At 41.8% G+C, this 16,551-nt stretch overlaps 1 protein-coding gene across 5 annotated transcripts in view; it reads right to left on the reverse strand.

Moving 5' to 3' along the window:
* Window positions 1–16,551, reverse strand: part of LOC114939062 (Myosin 10A) — a 103,750-nt gene that overhangs the window by 6,432 nt on the left and 80,767 nt on the right. For 4 of the 5 annotated variants that reach the window (XM_029313289.2, XM_029313288.2, XM_029313290.2 and 1 more), the window contains 11 exons: window positions 15,997–16,268; window positions 15,203–15,379; window positions 14,251–14,701; window positions 13,257–14,020; window positions 12,674–12,778; window positions 11,174–11,643; window positions 10,813–11,088; window positions 10,517–10,728; window positions 10,168–10,363; window positions 9,069–10,056; window positions 8,436–8,678 (listed from right to left, as the gene is read on the reverse strand). In XM_029313289.2, the coding sequence (XP_029169122.2) occupies window positions 8,436–8,678; window positions 9,069–10,056; window positions 10,168–10,363; window positions 10,517–10,728; window positions 10,813–11,088; window positions 11,174–11,643; window positions 12,674–12,778; window positions 13,257–14,020; window positions 14,251–14,701; window positions 15,203–15,379; window positions 15,997–16,268 (4,154 nt within the window). The remainder of the gene's footprint in view (window positions 1–8,435; window positions 8,679–9,068; window positions 10,057–10,167; window positions 10,364–10,516; window positions 10,729–10,812; window positions 11,089–11,173; window positions 11,644–12,673; window positions 12,779–13,256; window positions 14,021–14,250; window positions 14,702–15,202; window positions 15,380–15,996; window positions 16,269–16,551) is intronic. The other variant, XM_029313291.2, reaches the window with a different exon arrangement.

Raw genomic sequence — 16,551 nt, forward strand, 5'->3', positions numbered from 1 at the left:
CAATACCGGGTACATCGATAATCGGTCGAGAGAGCAACGCGCGCGAGTAGAATAACCAGATGTCGACCCTGACCCACATAAACGTTAATGCACCGAGACGCGAGATGTAAGACGCAAATGCGGTTGCAAACGCGTTCGGATAATTTTATTGCGACGGATATAATAAGCGATCGATCTGATGATGTCCGCTATGCTATTATCGAGAAGAGAAGAAAAGGAGGCTATACGTGCAAAGAAACACAAATGACAAAAAATAAACGATTACGTTGGACGTTATTTAAAAAAAGCCTTGAATCTCATAACCTTTTGACACACAAAAAAGTTCATAAATCTTCTTTTATACAACCAAGTATAATTAATTCTTTTTATCCTTTTCTGTTATCTCTAAACAAATACTAAAGAAATATTTTTACGATCTTTCTTAGAAATCTGTATGAATAAAAGATAAATTGCATATAAATATATCCGGATTAATTAAGAATTAATATATTCGCATTCCGTATGACGCAGTTTGCTTAACGTCCTAAACGTCCTTGAAAAGTCTGTGATTTCCGTCCTGTTTTATCGACAAAATGTGAGGTTAGATAAACTATAAATCTATCTATTGGGGCTATACGGATTGTTTTTGCCTGAAATTAGAGCGCTTCGCTCTTTGTTATTAATATTAATATTTTAATTTGTACAGGAAAAAGACTTATCAATCTGTACAATCTCATATATCTTGATTACAGAATTATTATGAATCTGAAGAATTCATAATTCTGTAACCAAGGTATATGAGATTATACAGATTGATAAATCAGTACAATAATTAAAGTATTAATATTAACAAAGGGCGAAGCGTTTTAATTTCGGGTAAAAAATAATCCGTAAATAGATTTATAATTTTATCTAACCTCATATTTAGTCGATAAAAAAGGAAAAAAAACAACAGACTTCTCAAAAACGTTTAGGATCACCTTAACTCCATCTTTAACGCTCGGACAATAATAAACGTGACGTAATTGGAATTGCAACCTGATAATTCTTGACTTTCTCGTCTAGCTTCTTCAAGGTCTCCTGAATGGTAGTGAGCGTTTTATCGCTCGTCTTATTCTCCTCGATCTGCGTCTCGCCGTCGTTGCACGTCACCGTTGTTCCGTCGGTCTGCGTTCTGAGCTCCTCGAATCTCTTGAGAATCTCGCGGACGCTCAGCTTGTTCCCATCCGCGTTCTCCTCGGTGATGGTCTCCATCTTTGCCGCTTTCCGTTCACCGTTAGCTCGCGCGACGATCTGCTCGTACGACTCCTGATTCACGTTACCTCTCAATTCGTCGTCCTTCGGCCTCTGCTGGACCGGTTGCTTCTTCTCGCGCATATTTTTCGCGACATTACTCTTGCCATTTCTCAGCTCGCAACCTTCCTCGAGTCTGAGCTGCTCGATCGTGAGCTGACGATCGTTCGCTCGCACGATCGAGTGCATGAGGGATTTTTGATCCAGCCTGGACATGTCAATTCTAGGAATGTTCTCGTACTCGAATTTCTGCTGAGCGAAGGCCTCCTTTTTCGCGACCTCCGTTTGCTTAATATTCTTGTTCACGTCCAAGTTCTCGGGGGAGTCCAGCTTCTTCTTCTCTCTGCCGCCGTCCTTCGCGAAGAATTTGATGAAGCCGCTTCTCTTCGTCCTGGACGGCTTCTCCGGATGAGAAGCCTGCTCCAGAAACGCTCCAGAATCATCCGTGTGTCCGTAGTCGTCGCTGCTCAACTCGGACTCGGAGGACTTCATCAGAAGACTGTCCGGAGAATTCGTCTTGCGATCCTCGTCCGAGAAGCTCTTCGTCTCCTGCCTGCCTATGAAGTTACTCCTCGTCTTTCGATAGTCCAACTTGGAGTCGCAGTGCTTCCAGTAACCCTCGTCCAGGCGGCTCGAGAGATTCTCAGGTGTAAGTCTGCGACCTTCTCTCATGTCCTTCCGATAATCCGAGATCTCCTTCCGCACGATATCCCCGGATTCCAGTCTGCGCAGAAACTCGGAACGACGCACGATTCGCTGAACATTGCTGAAGGCCTTCGGCTCGAGTCTGTAAAGCTCGTTCTCCGAGGACTCGGAGTGATCCGTGAACTGATTGAGAATGTCCGGACGGTGCTTCTGTTGCCGACGTCTCAATGTCGTCGGCAACTCGGCCCAATTGCTGACGAGTCTCCTGGAGAAGACGCCTTCCGTATCAGACACTTCTCTCTCCATCGCGTCGAATTCTCAAGGGAAAGCGCATGTGTCGATATATATATATATATATAGTTGAAAGATTGCGATTATTCGTTTGTTATCTCGAAATTTTATTCTTCAGCTATATTAGCTCCGCAAAATTCCGCGGCTTTTCTAATTCCCGAACAATCGTAATTTCACTCGGATCTTCCGAAGGATGTAGATCACGGAGGAAGGACCGTCCGCGGAACAACATGGTGAGAACATGGCCGGAAGCAGACTCTCGTGGGACCGCGGCCGGAACAATGAGCACTTTTAATTATAATTACCTCGCACCAACAAACTCTCCCCCGTCGCGAGAAAGCTTTCATGCTTCCTTGCGAATGGGAATACGGGGCGTGAATTTTCGTTTTTTTATGAATCAAAAGGATATTCGTGAAGATAAAGTTTGATGATGACGAAACGAGGCTCTTACATGACTTTACATGCAAACGGTCGTCCTCTCGCCGACTGACTGTTGGAACGAGCCGTTGTGGGAAGTCGGGAAACAACTCGGATAGAGGTCGATCATGTGATCTCGCTTACGTAAATGCGAGGGACCCTTTCGACCTTACTTCGCGCAAGATCGTTAACGATCGTGCAACAATCGCCGTCACGTTCCGTTCATCGTTATATCGCCGTTTTTATGTAAGCGTTTCGTTTTTTTCTTTTTACTACGCGAAGCGTGAACGACGCATCTCCCGTCCGCGAGAGAATAATTGGTCGTTGATTAACTATACTTCATTCCAAGTGGAGAACCGTGCATTAATGAGCGATCGTCATTATATCGCGTTATTTATTATTGATCTTGTTGAACGTCGCGAATTACAGCCGATGCGACGTCAAACGTCATGTTTTTCCACGTGTTTATTTGACACTTGATTATCACTTATCAAGATTTATTGGCGCCAAGAGCAGCCGCTACTTCTTCAAAGTCTCGTTTCCTTCCAGAAAACGAGTCTCTTTATAAAAATTCGTTCATCAGTTATCTACCTTTTAGAAAATCATAATTATTAGCTTCAGTATCAAATAAAGGTGTCGTAAAAAATAGCTTCGATTTTTTAAGCTCGCTCAGAGTCCAGGAAGACCTTTTGACATCTCTTTCTTGGAGTTTCTCCCATGGGAAATGTCACTGCCCTTTTATATTCCTCTTATATCCCGGTTTTGCGTGACGGGAGCGGTTTCTCGTTTCTTCTCCGAATTTGACTGGAACGAAAGCTCCTTGGTCGTTCTTCGCAGCACTCGATGGGGAGCGCGAACGCACCGTGCGCGCGCCACGACGGCAGTCGATGAACTGAGGTAATTCTCGCGACCGTCGGGCTTCCGATACCGGCCGTTCTCCGGCGGGTGCCCCTTCGGAAGACGGATATCTGGGTCGGGTGCCCCACCACGTCTTCGCCAGGTATATCCTCGCGGTATGCGTGGCGCACGCTAGCATGGAAAATCGTGTTGCTACCGCGGAGAGGAGCTCGATCTTGTTCGATCGGAACGCACGTTCTCGATTATCAAGCCATGTATGTTCAGATAGAGAGAGAGAGAGAAGAGGAGAAAACAGGGACTCAATGGAAACAATTTTCCAAGACCAGATATTCATTTTTTCCCTGACTCTTTAGTATTGGTTTTTCCAAATATATAATTTGCATATATCTATATGATAAAGCAATTAAATGTTAAATCATGAAATCCTTATTGAGATATTTATTTAATAAAAAATTTCAAATTATTGAAATAGATGTAGAATAATGTGAAAAAATTCAAATAAATAGTCCTGACTTTTCCCTGACAATTCCGGATTTATATAAAATTCCCTGATTTTTTCAGATTTTTCAAGACTAGTATGATAATACAATGTTAAATCATAAAATCCTAGAGATATTTATTTAATAAAAAATTTCAAATTATTGAGACAGATGTAGAATAAAGTGAAAAATCCAGATAAATAGTGAAATTTTCTGCTTTTTCCCTGATAATTCCAGATTTATAAAATTCTCTGACCATATACCCGGTTTTCCAGATTTCCCTGACTGCTAGACACCCTGACATGTCTTTTACCGCTTGAAACGATAAGAATAACTTTTTTCTGTCAACAAGGTTAAAAATTACAAAATGCTGATAAAGCGAAACGATATTACCGAACATATGTTGAAACAGTAAACACAGGTCTTTCGAGATCAATCGCATCTGCTACGACCGGATTTTTAATATTCAATATTAAAAGTATTTTTTAGTAATTAAAAAATTAATCAAAGACATAAAATTAAAAACTTAATTAATTTTTAGATGACTGGTACCAGGGATTTGTCGATAAATTAAAAACACCTTCGAGACAGAGAAAGAGAAAGAGAGATGTTTTTCTTAAAGAACAAGTCTGACAATGAGTTGGTAAAAGATCTTTATGGATGAAAGGAAATCCTTTATATTGTCTGGCGTAGTAATTTCGCGCGCGAGCACGGCAATGAAATAGAAATCGGAACCGGAAGAGGGAGGAAAGAGTCGGAAGCGATAGCTCATTACGCGAGATTATTGTGATTTGCGGGAGGCTCAATGGGAGTCCGTCTCTCTCTCTCTCTGGCAAAATCTTTGGTCCCACGCTTGGATACCGTCCGCGATACGGTTCCAGGTTTTTCCGCGTTCATTGAAGAGAAAAAAAAACGAGCAATCGGAATTTTCAGTCCTTTTCAAAACAACGGACTTTCGGAGTTTGTTCACACGCTTGTTCACGAGCCACGCACCTGCTCCCCAAACGGAAACGACCGATTATTATCCCTGGTCCCTTCTGTGCCCTTAAGTCTTTAAGAAAGTAGCCCTTTTGTATATACAATATTTCCAAGCCTAAAATTATTCTTACGTAATTTAATATTCCGTTGCATTTTTTATAGACGCATAGACGGAGTAAAATTGATTCGTATTTCTTATTGAAGTTTGTATTGCGGTCTTATTGTAACTTTTTATTTTCTTTCTTTGTATTTTTGTTGTATATAGACAACTATTGCTACAAGTTGTCGTAATTATTTTCGTTTATTCTCTTAAATAAATAAATAAAATGAAATGCGTTTTTATCTCGTGCGGTCATCCAAGGAAGCTCGACTGACTTTTCCGACGGAGATTTCCACGTTCTTCGTGTCGAGAAACTCGCGAACCGATTTCCGTCCTCCGGAGAAACGTCGGTGGTAGGTACTTTCTCACTTCGTGGTTTCGTTTCTACCTTACACGTAGCGCCTATAAATCAGGCACACTTTTTTCTTTCGCACCGATTCGAAGAACGGGCCACATATATTTTCCACGATCCGGATCGCGAAACATTTTTTACCGCGAGGAAGACCGGTCGAGAGCGAAAGCGGGAAAACAATTCCCGACATTTTCTATCGATATCATTCTACATATATGTTTCTGCGACAGAGCCCTGTCGAGATGTCACGTGGGAATGCGCGGTATGCGCGAGCCAAGTGAAATTGAAATTGTTGTTTATTTCGCGCGCGCACGCTTGCGACACGAGGCTATTACTTTAATGATAGGTGTTCTTTGGCCTCGAGATACTTGATTGGCCAGTCGACTCGGCAAAGAGATGTGGGATGACTGCGTTGAACTTTCATTCATGGCGTTTTCCCAGTTCACATTTATACGAACGCATATTTAACTGCGCAATCTTTTCACGCATGGAGAGCTTTCAATATATATCTTTCGAATAAAAATCCAAATGCAAAATTGCATTCAGAAGTTTGAATGACTAATTTAACGCCATTATTTACTCGCGGACAAATAAGCGTATACATACATAAAATACACTCGTTTATATGCCTCTCTCTTGAAATATCGTCATCCTAAATTCCTAATTGAGCAGAAAATAATTTCCTCATTTGAAGATAATGTGTAATAAATTGACGTGTTCTCAAGAAGGTAGTTGAGTTTTAATGAGATTTAGACTCCTTTTCTATTCCGTCAACTAAACAATTTTAACATAAAAGAGAACCATTTAGCTTACGAAATAAAAACCGTGGTTTTTATATAATTAAGGACAGTCGAGACCTCAAAAAAAATTTATCCAGATTGTTTTGAAATATTTTTTAACACTATAGAAGCACCAAGGGCGAAAAGAGAATTTGGGCCAACATAGTAAGAAAGAAGGAGAGAAAGAGAGAGAGAGAGAAAGAGATAACGAGCACCGTTTCGCATTAGCAATTCCAACCACTTCCGGTGTCCGTATAAGCACGAGCTGCCGCCATCGGTAAATACGAGTTAGTTGAACTCGGACTTGCTCGAAAGAAATCCAAGTACAACTGGTTCTTTTTTTTCCTTTAATCGAACCGTCGTCTTTTCAAACGTGGGAGCAAATATGCAGCAAACTAAAATAACTGCACTCTATTCGAGACACGATTTTTTAAATATAAAAATACTATTTTATTTAATAATATTATTTTTTTTTAATGCGCGTGTGAAAGATGTAGAAATTAAGATACCTAAAATAATAAAAAGGAGAGATATTAAAGTGAAATGAAATTATTCTAATCCCTTGAGAAAAATGCAGGCGAAGGAGACAATAGCGCCATAGACGGCTTAGACTTTCTACACGTGTCATTTGATCTCCTTGCACCGTCAATGACGACGATGATTCCTCGGGCATATTTTCACGATGATGTTTTCATATGAATAGATATTGAATCGCGTATTTTTATATAAACGGCGCGCATTCCTTCGCTCCGGGATTCTTTGACATCATTCTGTCGATTATATAGATGCCGAGAAGGAACGTTTGCTCATCTCCTTCAGCGATCTTCTCTCGCGACTCCGTGTGTTGCACGCACTCTCTCGGCGCATCTCTCTCTCTCTCGCTTCTTTTACCGTTACATAATCCATAATGGAATTGCAAATTGTGCGCATACCTTATTTAACGCGCGCGCGGCGCGTTTATGCGCAAATTGCCTCGCGATGAGGGAAAATGAGAGAGGAAAAAGAATCTTCAATCGGATTTCAATTCGTAGGGCGAACGTACATATATGCACGTATACGACTCGATTGTCAAAGTGGCTCGATGTGAAAGTGAGATAGAAGAGCGAAAGTTCAATGTAAAAGGAATCGTGCGACACAGGAATCATAATTTTTATTATTATACCGTCTCTTCGACGGTATACATTACGTCTCTTACATCGAAACATATATGTATTAAGTGATTAACGTCAAAATGTGTGCCATGCGGCAGCGATTGCTTTAATAGGCATTGAATCGAAAATTCGATTCGCATAAAGTCATTTATTTCGCGATTAATTTTCTCTTTTTAAAAAAAAAAAAAAAAAAAAAAATAATAATAAAAAATAAAAAAATAAAAAGATTGAAAGCCCCCAATTTAAAAGTGAAATCTCGCGATATAAATGTTAAATATGTATCGGGAAAAAAAATTAGTATTCTCTCTTATTAAAAATTCATTTGTATAAATAGAGGCATGTATCGGTATGTCCAGATGTTCGAGAGAACGTTCGTCACGCTAAGCGATTCGCTTCTCGAATCCTCGCGTGCGGCGACGATGCATGCAGGTGTAGATGATGAGCAACAGGCATACCGCAGTGTTATGAGAAATCCGATCTCTCTCAAGTTTGCACAAAAGACGAAGAGACGCGTCCCTCCTTCTCTGTCTCTCTCTTTCCTCCTCGCGCAAGAAACGGTTCTGTTTGTGTCCCACGATCTTAATTATTCGCTAAGGATAAGCACGATCAAGATTCTGAAGGTCAATACCATATTTTGACAGCGAAGAAAAGCGAGGGAAGGATTAAAAACCGGTCGACCGGTTTTTCTTCTCGCGAAATATCGATGATGAAATGGGAATGGCCGAGCGGAAGTAAACGTTTGAAGAGGATGGCGACATTCTTGGCGAAGCGATATTGCGCCAAGTTGCTATTTTGGCCGAAAACGAACCGCTATAGAGAATAATGGAGATATCGAGGTGCGCTCGGTAATGGATCGCTGATTCTAGACAGCGTAAAAGAGCTGGGAGATACGAAGGAAGAAAGATAGAGAGAGAGAGAGAGGAACGAAAAAGGAGGCATTGGCCAGCCAGCATATATGACCGCTCACCGGAAACGCAATTTACACTAGGCGTTGCCCGCTCTACAGGTCGCCTCGTTACAAGACTTGAAGTGCACCGTTATCAGTAATTAGTCGCGGACGGGCGCGCGCGTTTAGTGAAAAAAAAGAACAAGGCGGTATTTTTCTTTACTTACCAATCTGATGTATCTGCCGATCATTTCCGCCAGCTGGGGGGCGCGAGTCGTGTGAAGAGGTAGCCGAACCCCCGACGAAATTTGCAACACGCACACGCCCGCTCTGGTGGAATTCACGGAGACGATGTCCTCCAGCGGCAGCGTCTCCAGGATTATCAGATCGCCGTTGGATGTGCGTTTTATCAATCGGAGCCCGTGGTGCGATATCGCCACGTGTTGAGTTTCCGGATGTTGCGGGCCGATCTGTGACAGAAAAAGGGTTTCACATTCCAGTTTTAACATTCCAGTTTTAACATTCCAATTTTAACATTCTATTTTTAACATTCCAATTTTAACATTCCAGTTTTAACATTCTAATTTTAACATTCTAATTTTAACATTCTAATTTTAACATTCCAGTTTTAACATTCCAGTTTTAACATTCCAGTTTTAACATTCAGTTTTAACATTCCAGTTTTAACATTCCAGTTTTAACATTCCAGTTTTAACATTCCAGTTTTAACATTCCAATTTTAATATTCCAGTTTTAACATTCCAAATTAAACATTTCAGTTTTAACATTTTAATCTTAACATTCCAGTTTTAACATTCTAAAAATTATTATACAATTTAAAGAAAGAAAAATAAGCTTACCGAAACTGGAAATATCCTGGCAAAGTACAGCGGCCATTGCTTCGCCATATCCACGATGTTCTTCTTGATCGTGATCTTGTGCTGCGTGCTCTGGAGGTTCTCCAGGGTGACGCCGTAGTTGTCCAGCATCTTCAGCATGTTCTGCCGATCTTCCTTGGCGATTCTTATGCTCGAGGTCGCGAGTACATCGTAGGCGACCTGACAGAAGACCAGATGCAACGCCAGAGGGCTGTTGAGCGTTTCGTTAGGCGCAAAGACCTCTTTCTTTACCCTCAAGGTCCACGTGACTCTGTTGTACGTGAAATGCGCGGTGGAGGTTTGCGGATAGAGCTTGGTGTTCACCACTTCCTGGACCTTCTCGATCTCCGGCTTGTCCGCGGGCGGTAATACCGGCTTCAGGAACTCCGGCCACTCCTCGATCTCGATCCTCTCCATCTTGTCGGTGCGATGGGTCGACGCGACGCTCGACCGCCTGTCCATCTCTCGGTCGAGCTTGTTGAAGCTCTGTCGCGCGACCGTGAACGACTCCCTCGTGTTCGGGATGACGCCAAAGTCCCGCGGGGACGGCATCCCGAAGCTGTCGCGGGACTTCGGAGACACGTCCCGAGTCATCGCGAAGTGATCTCGCTTGCCGTTCGAGCCGTCGAACGCGTATTTCGAGTCGAAGATGTCCGAGCTGAGATCGCGGCGCGAATCAAAGTCCGAGCTACGATCGCGCGTCAAACTCGCGAGGTCGGTGCTGTCCTTCCCGTAAAAATCTTTCGACTTGACGTCTATCTGCACGCGAGACTTGTCATAATCGTTCCGATAATCGACGTGATTGTCGCGCAGATGCTGCTGCGAAGCGAAGATGTCGCGGCTCTGGCTGAACATCTGACTCTTGGAGAAGTGATCGAAGGTCTCGGAGTCCGGAGACGTGCGGAAGGAGTCGCGCGTCTTCGGCTCGATCGGCGCTGGCGGTGATCGCGGTTGAGGTACACCGGATTGACTAAAAAAATGAACAATTAATTTTTTTTTATTTGAGCAAGGCTATTTTTTATTTTTTTTTTAGAAAAAAAATTTATTTTATTAAAATTCCTTGGATTCGCGATGTCAATACCTGTTGCTATAGACACTTCCGCCTCTTGGACTCGAAGCTTGCGGCGGAGTGACAGGTAGCGGAGGCGGGATAGGTCGTTCCATCCTCTCAATCTGTGTTCTTACCACCTGTGCTTGCGTCATCATGTCAGTTGTGCCCTTGGAGGTGACACTTTGGGTGTCATCGACAGTGGAAGCATAATCGTCCCATCTGCCACCTTAAAAAAATAGACAAGTGATACATCTCGAAGATGCATTGGAATTAAGCTATGCTTTACATTGTATTTGAAGAAATTAATTTTTTAATTGTCTAAATATTTATTTTTAATTTGATATTTTTCTATTTCACTAATGTGCAAAAAAACAATTACCTAGTTGTTGTTCCAGCAACAGTTTTCTATTATCCTCTAATCGTTTCACCTTTCCATCCTCTCGCGGTAGAGCGGGTTTCTCGGCCGTCTTCGTAGATCTCACACTGTGATTCGCTGTTACCTTCTCCAATCTCTGCCTCATCTCCGAGCTGAGCTTCAGTTTCCCTATACTTCCCGGCGATGGTCTCTGCGCGCCCACTTCCAAGGCCGATCTGCGGAAGGAATTTGGCGATTTACATCTCTCTCGATCGCAGTACAAACTTAATGAGAAAAAAAATGTCCAAAATCTGAATTACTTTGATTTCTTCTTCTTCTTTTCCCCATCTTCCTTGTATCCGTTCTCATGTTTCGCGTTTGCTGACGGATGTGAGGATCGATCCTCGTTGCTGACGATGTTTTCGATCTCGAACTCTTCCCATTCGACGCCACCTTCCGTCACGTGATCGCCATCACCTTGATCGTATTCCTGATAGTGTGGCGTTATCTTGCGCTGTTGTTGCTGCTGACGCATCTTGAATTCTATAAAACTGTCTTGTCCTTGGTTCTCGTTCGAGTCGCTGGGCGGTGGCCATCTAAGCAAGAAACGAAGAGTTAAGATTTAACCATAGATACAAAAAGAGACGAATTAATTCAAGAGAGCCTCTTTGTTAAATTTACCTCCATTTTCCAATGCGCACCGTCTTAGCCCTTCCGTAAGGATCGAGAAAAGGTCTGGACTCGGAAGGATCATGAGATTCCAATGGCGGCGGCATCGGTGGAGGCGGCGGAACGCCTTTGTTATTGCTGCAATTGCTGTCCACGCTGCTCTTCCTGTTCTTCAGCTCGCTGAGCACATTAGTGAAATTGCTTTGCACGTTATTCTTGTTTAAGTTGGTCCTCTTCGCTTCCGCCTGCGTCGAAGACGCCTTCCTGTCTATCGCTTTTCGATCCACGCTAATCTTTCGCGCGTAATCGACGCTCGTTTTTCTGACAGCTTCGGTATTTTTCCTCGGTGGACTCTGGGATCTGTGAATTTGTGCCTTCACCGTCATCGTCTCCTGCCGCTGACTCGTCGGCGTAGATTGTGCAAAGGTACCCCGTTTCTCGGTCGACCATAATTCAACATCGTCGGGTTCTCTAAACGAGACCTAATTGAGAAAAAAATATTAGAGGATCTCTCTCGACCGACGATGATTTTGAAAAATTATTTACAGCGTTAAAATGCGAAGGTCGACTCGAGATTAAAATTTAGGGAAGAGCTGTGACGTTGTGATTAGCTAAATAAGACATTGTATGATTTGTCCCAGCAAACACAGTATATAAATGTTATATATTTAAGCATGTTACATGTAACGTGTATGTTAGTTGTAATTTCCCACTCATAGATGTAACATTTTTAATATTACATATATTACATTGTAGTTATATTGTCATTATATCCCAAGATAGCACTGACTTATCAATACATCAATGTGCTATTTGGTATATAATTACAATATAACTACAATGTAATATATGTAATATTAAAAATGTTACATCTATGAGTGGGAAATTACAACTAACATGGATGTTACATGTAACGTACACGTTATATTATCTGTTATATTATGTTTTATTATAGCAATGTAACAATTATATATCGGTATTTGCTGGGGTGGTTGGTTCACGAAATTCCGAAACAACTACCCAGCAAACACAATATATAAATGTTATATACTTAAGCATGTTACATGTAACGTATATGTTAGTTGTAATTTCCCACTCATAGATGTAACATTTTTAATATTACATATATTACATTGTAGTTATATTGTCATTATATCCCAAGATAGCACTAACTTATCAATACATCAATGTACTATTTGGTATATAATTACAATATAACTACAATATAATATATGTAATATTAAAAATGTTACATCTATGAGTGGGAAATTACAACTAACATGGATGTTACATGTAACGTACACGTTATATTACCTGTTATATTATGTTTTATTACAGCAATGTAACAATTATATATCGGTGTTTGCTGGGGTGGTTGGTTCACGAAATTCCGAAACAACTACCTTGGATTCTGCCAGATCATATATGTACATACGCGATACTGCGGTAGTCTTCGGGATGCCAAACACGATACAGCGTAGGTAGGTAAGGTTAGTTAAAATCAGTAGATACCTTGGAGTAGCGTCCGATAGAATCATTGGGCCCCGTATGGGCACCGATTGGGGGAGCTGGGGGGACAAGATTCATGCTTGAGGGGCCAGCGGGTAACACCGTGCTCTGGAAACACACACCCGTGCCGTGACGCGGCTCAGAAACCCATAGGATCGTCCAGAACGACGATATACCTTCGTTAAGAGTTAGCTTTCATTAGACGCGGGCATTGCCGGTTTCGGTTACCAATGATGGATCATCGAGTTAATGATGATTGCACTTGCGATCGTGATATAGCCGCGACGAAACATTCGTGATCGTGCTGGACATGCAATATCCGCCTGTGATCTAATCATTGTGATTCAACGAGTTGAACATAATTCATACATTATTCAAATAATACTTATATATTTATTTCAGACTCGAAAACAATATATAAAAGACGTCGAAAAATATGTAAAGGTTCATCTGATTTCTAAATCGACGAGTTCATTTAATCTTCTTGAATCACAATAAAAAGATCGATCCGTTACCGGTGAATCGCGTAAATTTCCGATATTAGACTTTGTACACAAATTTCTCGCTTCTCTTGTTAATCTCTTACCGGTTGCTGCGTCGAGTTCTGCGGGCTCTGGACCAACAGCTGTTGTAGAGCTTGATTCTGCGCCAGGAGCTGCTGCTGTATCTGAATATTCTGCGCCATCGCGCTCTGGAGGAAGGCTCGTTGAAGATTCTGCTGGTAAGTCATCATGTCACCGCTCTGGCCGGGCGGCGAGTTCGGATACTGCGGTAAGCTGAGTCCCTGCATGCTGTAGATCGGAATGGGCATGAAACCCGGGCCCATGCCCATGTTGTTGCTTTGGCTGGACGAAACCTGCTGAGTGGGACCGAACACGGGCATCATCATCGGCGGCGACATCATGCTCTGCGCAATAGGGCTGAAGTTGAAGGCCGTATTCTGATTAGGGATATCCATGTTGCCACCACCTTTGATCCTCGTTGACAGTTCACTCGCACTGATCTCGACGTCATTTCCTGCCAGCATTCCCTCGACGAAGTCCTCGACGGTGGCGAGTTTGATTTGATTCTCGACGACTTCGGGTGATCTGCAGTCCCGCGAACCTTTTATGGATGCGGCCAAACTGCGGGCGTCCGACAATTCGTCGAGATTACCATCCAGCACCGGCATGAAGAGCTCGTCCAGGAACTGGTCCACGTCGGAAGCCTGGCTGGGTACGCGAACACGACGCACGTGCGAAGCCAAGGAAGGCGCCTCGCTGGTGTCGGACATGGCGGAGGACTTCACTCCGTATTCGCTCTTCTCGATGTAAGCGCGACTAGACTGGCTCCCCGGTAACGCGCGTTTGCCTGAAAGCGAGAGAAGTGATCGATCCGCGTGAGGTCGATACGGAAAAATCCGAGGTTGCGTAAGTGGCGCGACTTTCTCCGCGGTAGAAAAAAAATTCTCCAGCTTACGCAAGAGCGAATTAAATAACCAGAGCTAGAGGTCGTTAATATAATGCGTGCGGATTTGTTAGAAAATCTTCGGAAGCCCCTGTTGGAAGTTCCTGATCATTTTTTTTTCTGTCTACACTTACCGGGATATTGCGATTTGATGAACCTCGTCTGCGATCTTATGTAACTCTTGTCGTCCTCCGATCTTCCGGTTTGACTGACCGATTGGATGTCCGGGTACTCGAAATCGATCGTCAGATCTTCCTCCTCGATATTCGGCTCTGTCGTCCTCGTTGCTCTACTGTACTTTCTCTCTTGCGCGACCTCGCCACGAGTCATGTATTCGACGTTGCTGACCGCCGGAGTCTCGCCGATCCTCTCCAGACTGTGATATCGCTCGTTCAATTTGGACGAGGAGAGCCCGAGATTGGCGAGTTTTACCGGCGACACGACGACCTCCGATTGAAGCAAATTGTCTAAACTTCGGCTACGTTGCTTCTCCTTATCGAAGTAGCGATCGTTCAAGGCGGATTTCCTCGACAATCCGGTTTCTGTCGTGGTCTCCAAAATGGCCTCGTGCGACTGCTTTCGCATCTGCGTATATTACGTTTTTTAACACTTTCGATAATTACATCATTCATTATACACAGATGGAATTAACAAATATCGCGAATGATATACCTACATTATTAATTGGCTCAAGATTAAATCAATTACTTGATTGAAACATAATTTTGCTTCATTAGATATTTATAGATGATTATATATGAGAGTTCTTTCTTCAAATTTCACTTTTCATTAACAAAAAATAAATATATTATTCTAATTATTTTTAAATTATTTTTCTTCTTACTTTTTCTGTGCATGTGGACAGAGGTATCATCTTATAAAAAGAAAAACATATAGGATCATATTTTATACATAATTATATATAATTATATTTGTGATTATATATGAATTTTATGTTCTCGAGATATTTGAAACAGTTTCTGTTTTGACAAAATTATAACGCGTTCACTGAAATTTTATTTTATTCGCCGAATGTCTGCTAAACTTTTTTGTTTGAAAAAAAATAGGAAATTAATTAATACATACGGGGGGTTTGACAACAGGCGGTTGTGGCGGAGGAACAACTGGTCGTCTAGGTATCTGAATTTCTGGCTCGACAGGTTTGTCAACTACTTTCGGCGCTGATTTCCTTTCCAGAGGTTGGAACGTTTTTAGGATAGGAATTTCCATCTCTCGCTCCAACTCTCGAATGACTTGAGCGTGCTAGAAAAAAAGACATTTTATTATAAATTAATAAATGACAATTACTTTTCTCTAATTATTTCAGCTCCGTTGCAAATTATTTATTAATTTATATAAGAATTATTAAGGGGATGCTACCGTTGTTTTGCTTTACCGACTTTAAGTTAGTTCACTTTTTATTTAATATATAGATTAAAAAATTTTCCACAATGAGTATTGATAATAAACGAGGAGCGCTGTCCGGCAACTAATTTTTGCTGTTTTATGCAAATATACATACATAATTAATTCAAGTACGAATCTTTTGATACAGACTTTTAATCTCATTCGTATTCTTTCATGTCATCTCTATTGGGAATACCATATTTTGTGCGCAAATAAACTGCAGAACTTTTGTATTAAATAAATACTGTTATAAACTGATGCAAGAAGCTGATAAAAAAACTATAATTTTTATTATTTTTTTATACAAAATTACAGCGTCCTCCGTTCATTATTATCAGTACTTTAATTGTAGAGAAGGATTTTTGAATTTGTATAGCCAATAAAAAGAAAAGCCCTTGAACTCAAAGTCGGTAAAACAGTCATGGTCAGCATCCCCTTGAATACTTGGAAAACAAATACTAAAATTTACGTACTTCTCGCTTTTTTATTGGCGGTAAGCTGTTCTTGCGTTGCTCCAAGAACATGTGTTTCGCGGCTGGGAAAGCCGGCGCCAGTTCCATCTCCGAGATTAGATCGAGAACGTAATCGCAACCGTTGGTCTCCGTTACGATGGCATCCGGACCATCCAGCTGATTCCAGAGCGTGATAGTCCAGCCGAAGTTCTCCACTCCGTGGTTCCGAACTGCGAGATTGGCCAACTCTTCGCACGTCGTCCAGGAATCCATCGCGCACGTAGTTGTCTCGCCTGTACAACGACAAGTCATTGAGTCACTTCAGTTCAGTTTATTATACAGGGTGTCGGACATAAAGAAGTGTCACATCGAAAATATACAAGTAGATCCTGTTATTTGGAGACCATTTTTCCTCAGAAAAATATTAATAAAACCACATTCTTCAATTAATTTCAAGTAGAGTTTACTTTAACAAAATTTTAATTTAAGGCTCCCTCGACATTTTTGCCGAGGAAAAATTGTCTCCAAATAACGAGATCCACTTGTATATTTTCGGTGTGACACTTTATGTCAGAC

This window comes from Nylanderia fulva, unplaced genomic scaffold, assembly GCF_048542155.1.
Source record: "Nylanderia fulva isolate GAGA-0341 unplaced genomic scaffold, ASM4854215v1 Scaffold15, whole genome shotgun sequence".
NCBI lineage: Eukaryota > Metazoa > Arthropoda > Insecta > Hymenoptera > Formicidae > Nylanderia > Nylanderia fulva.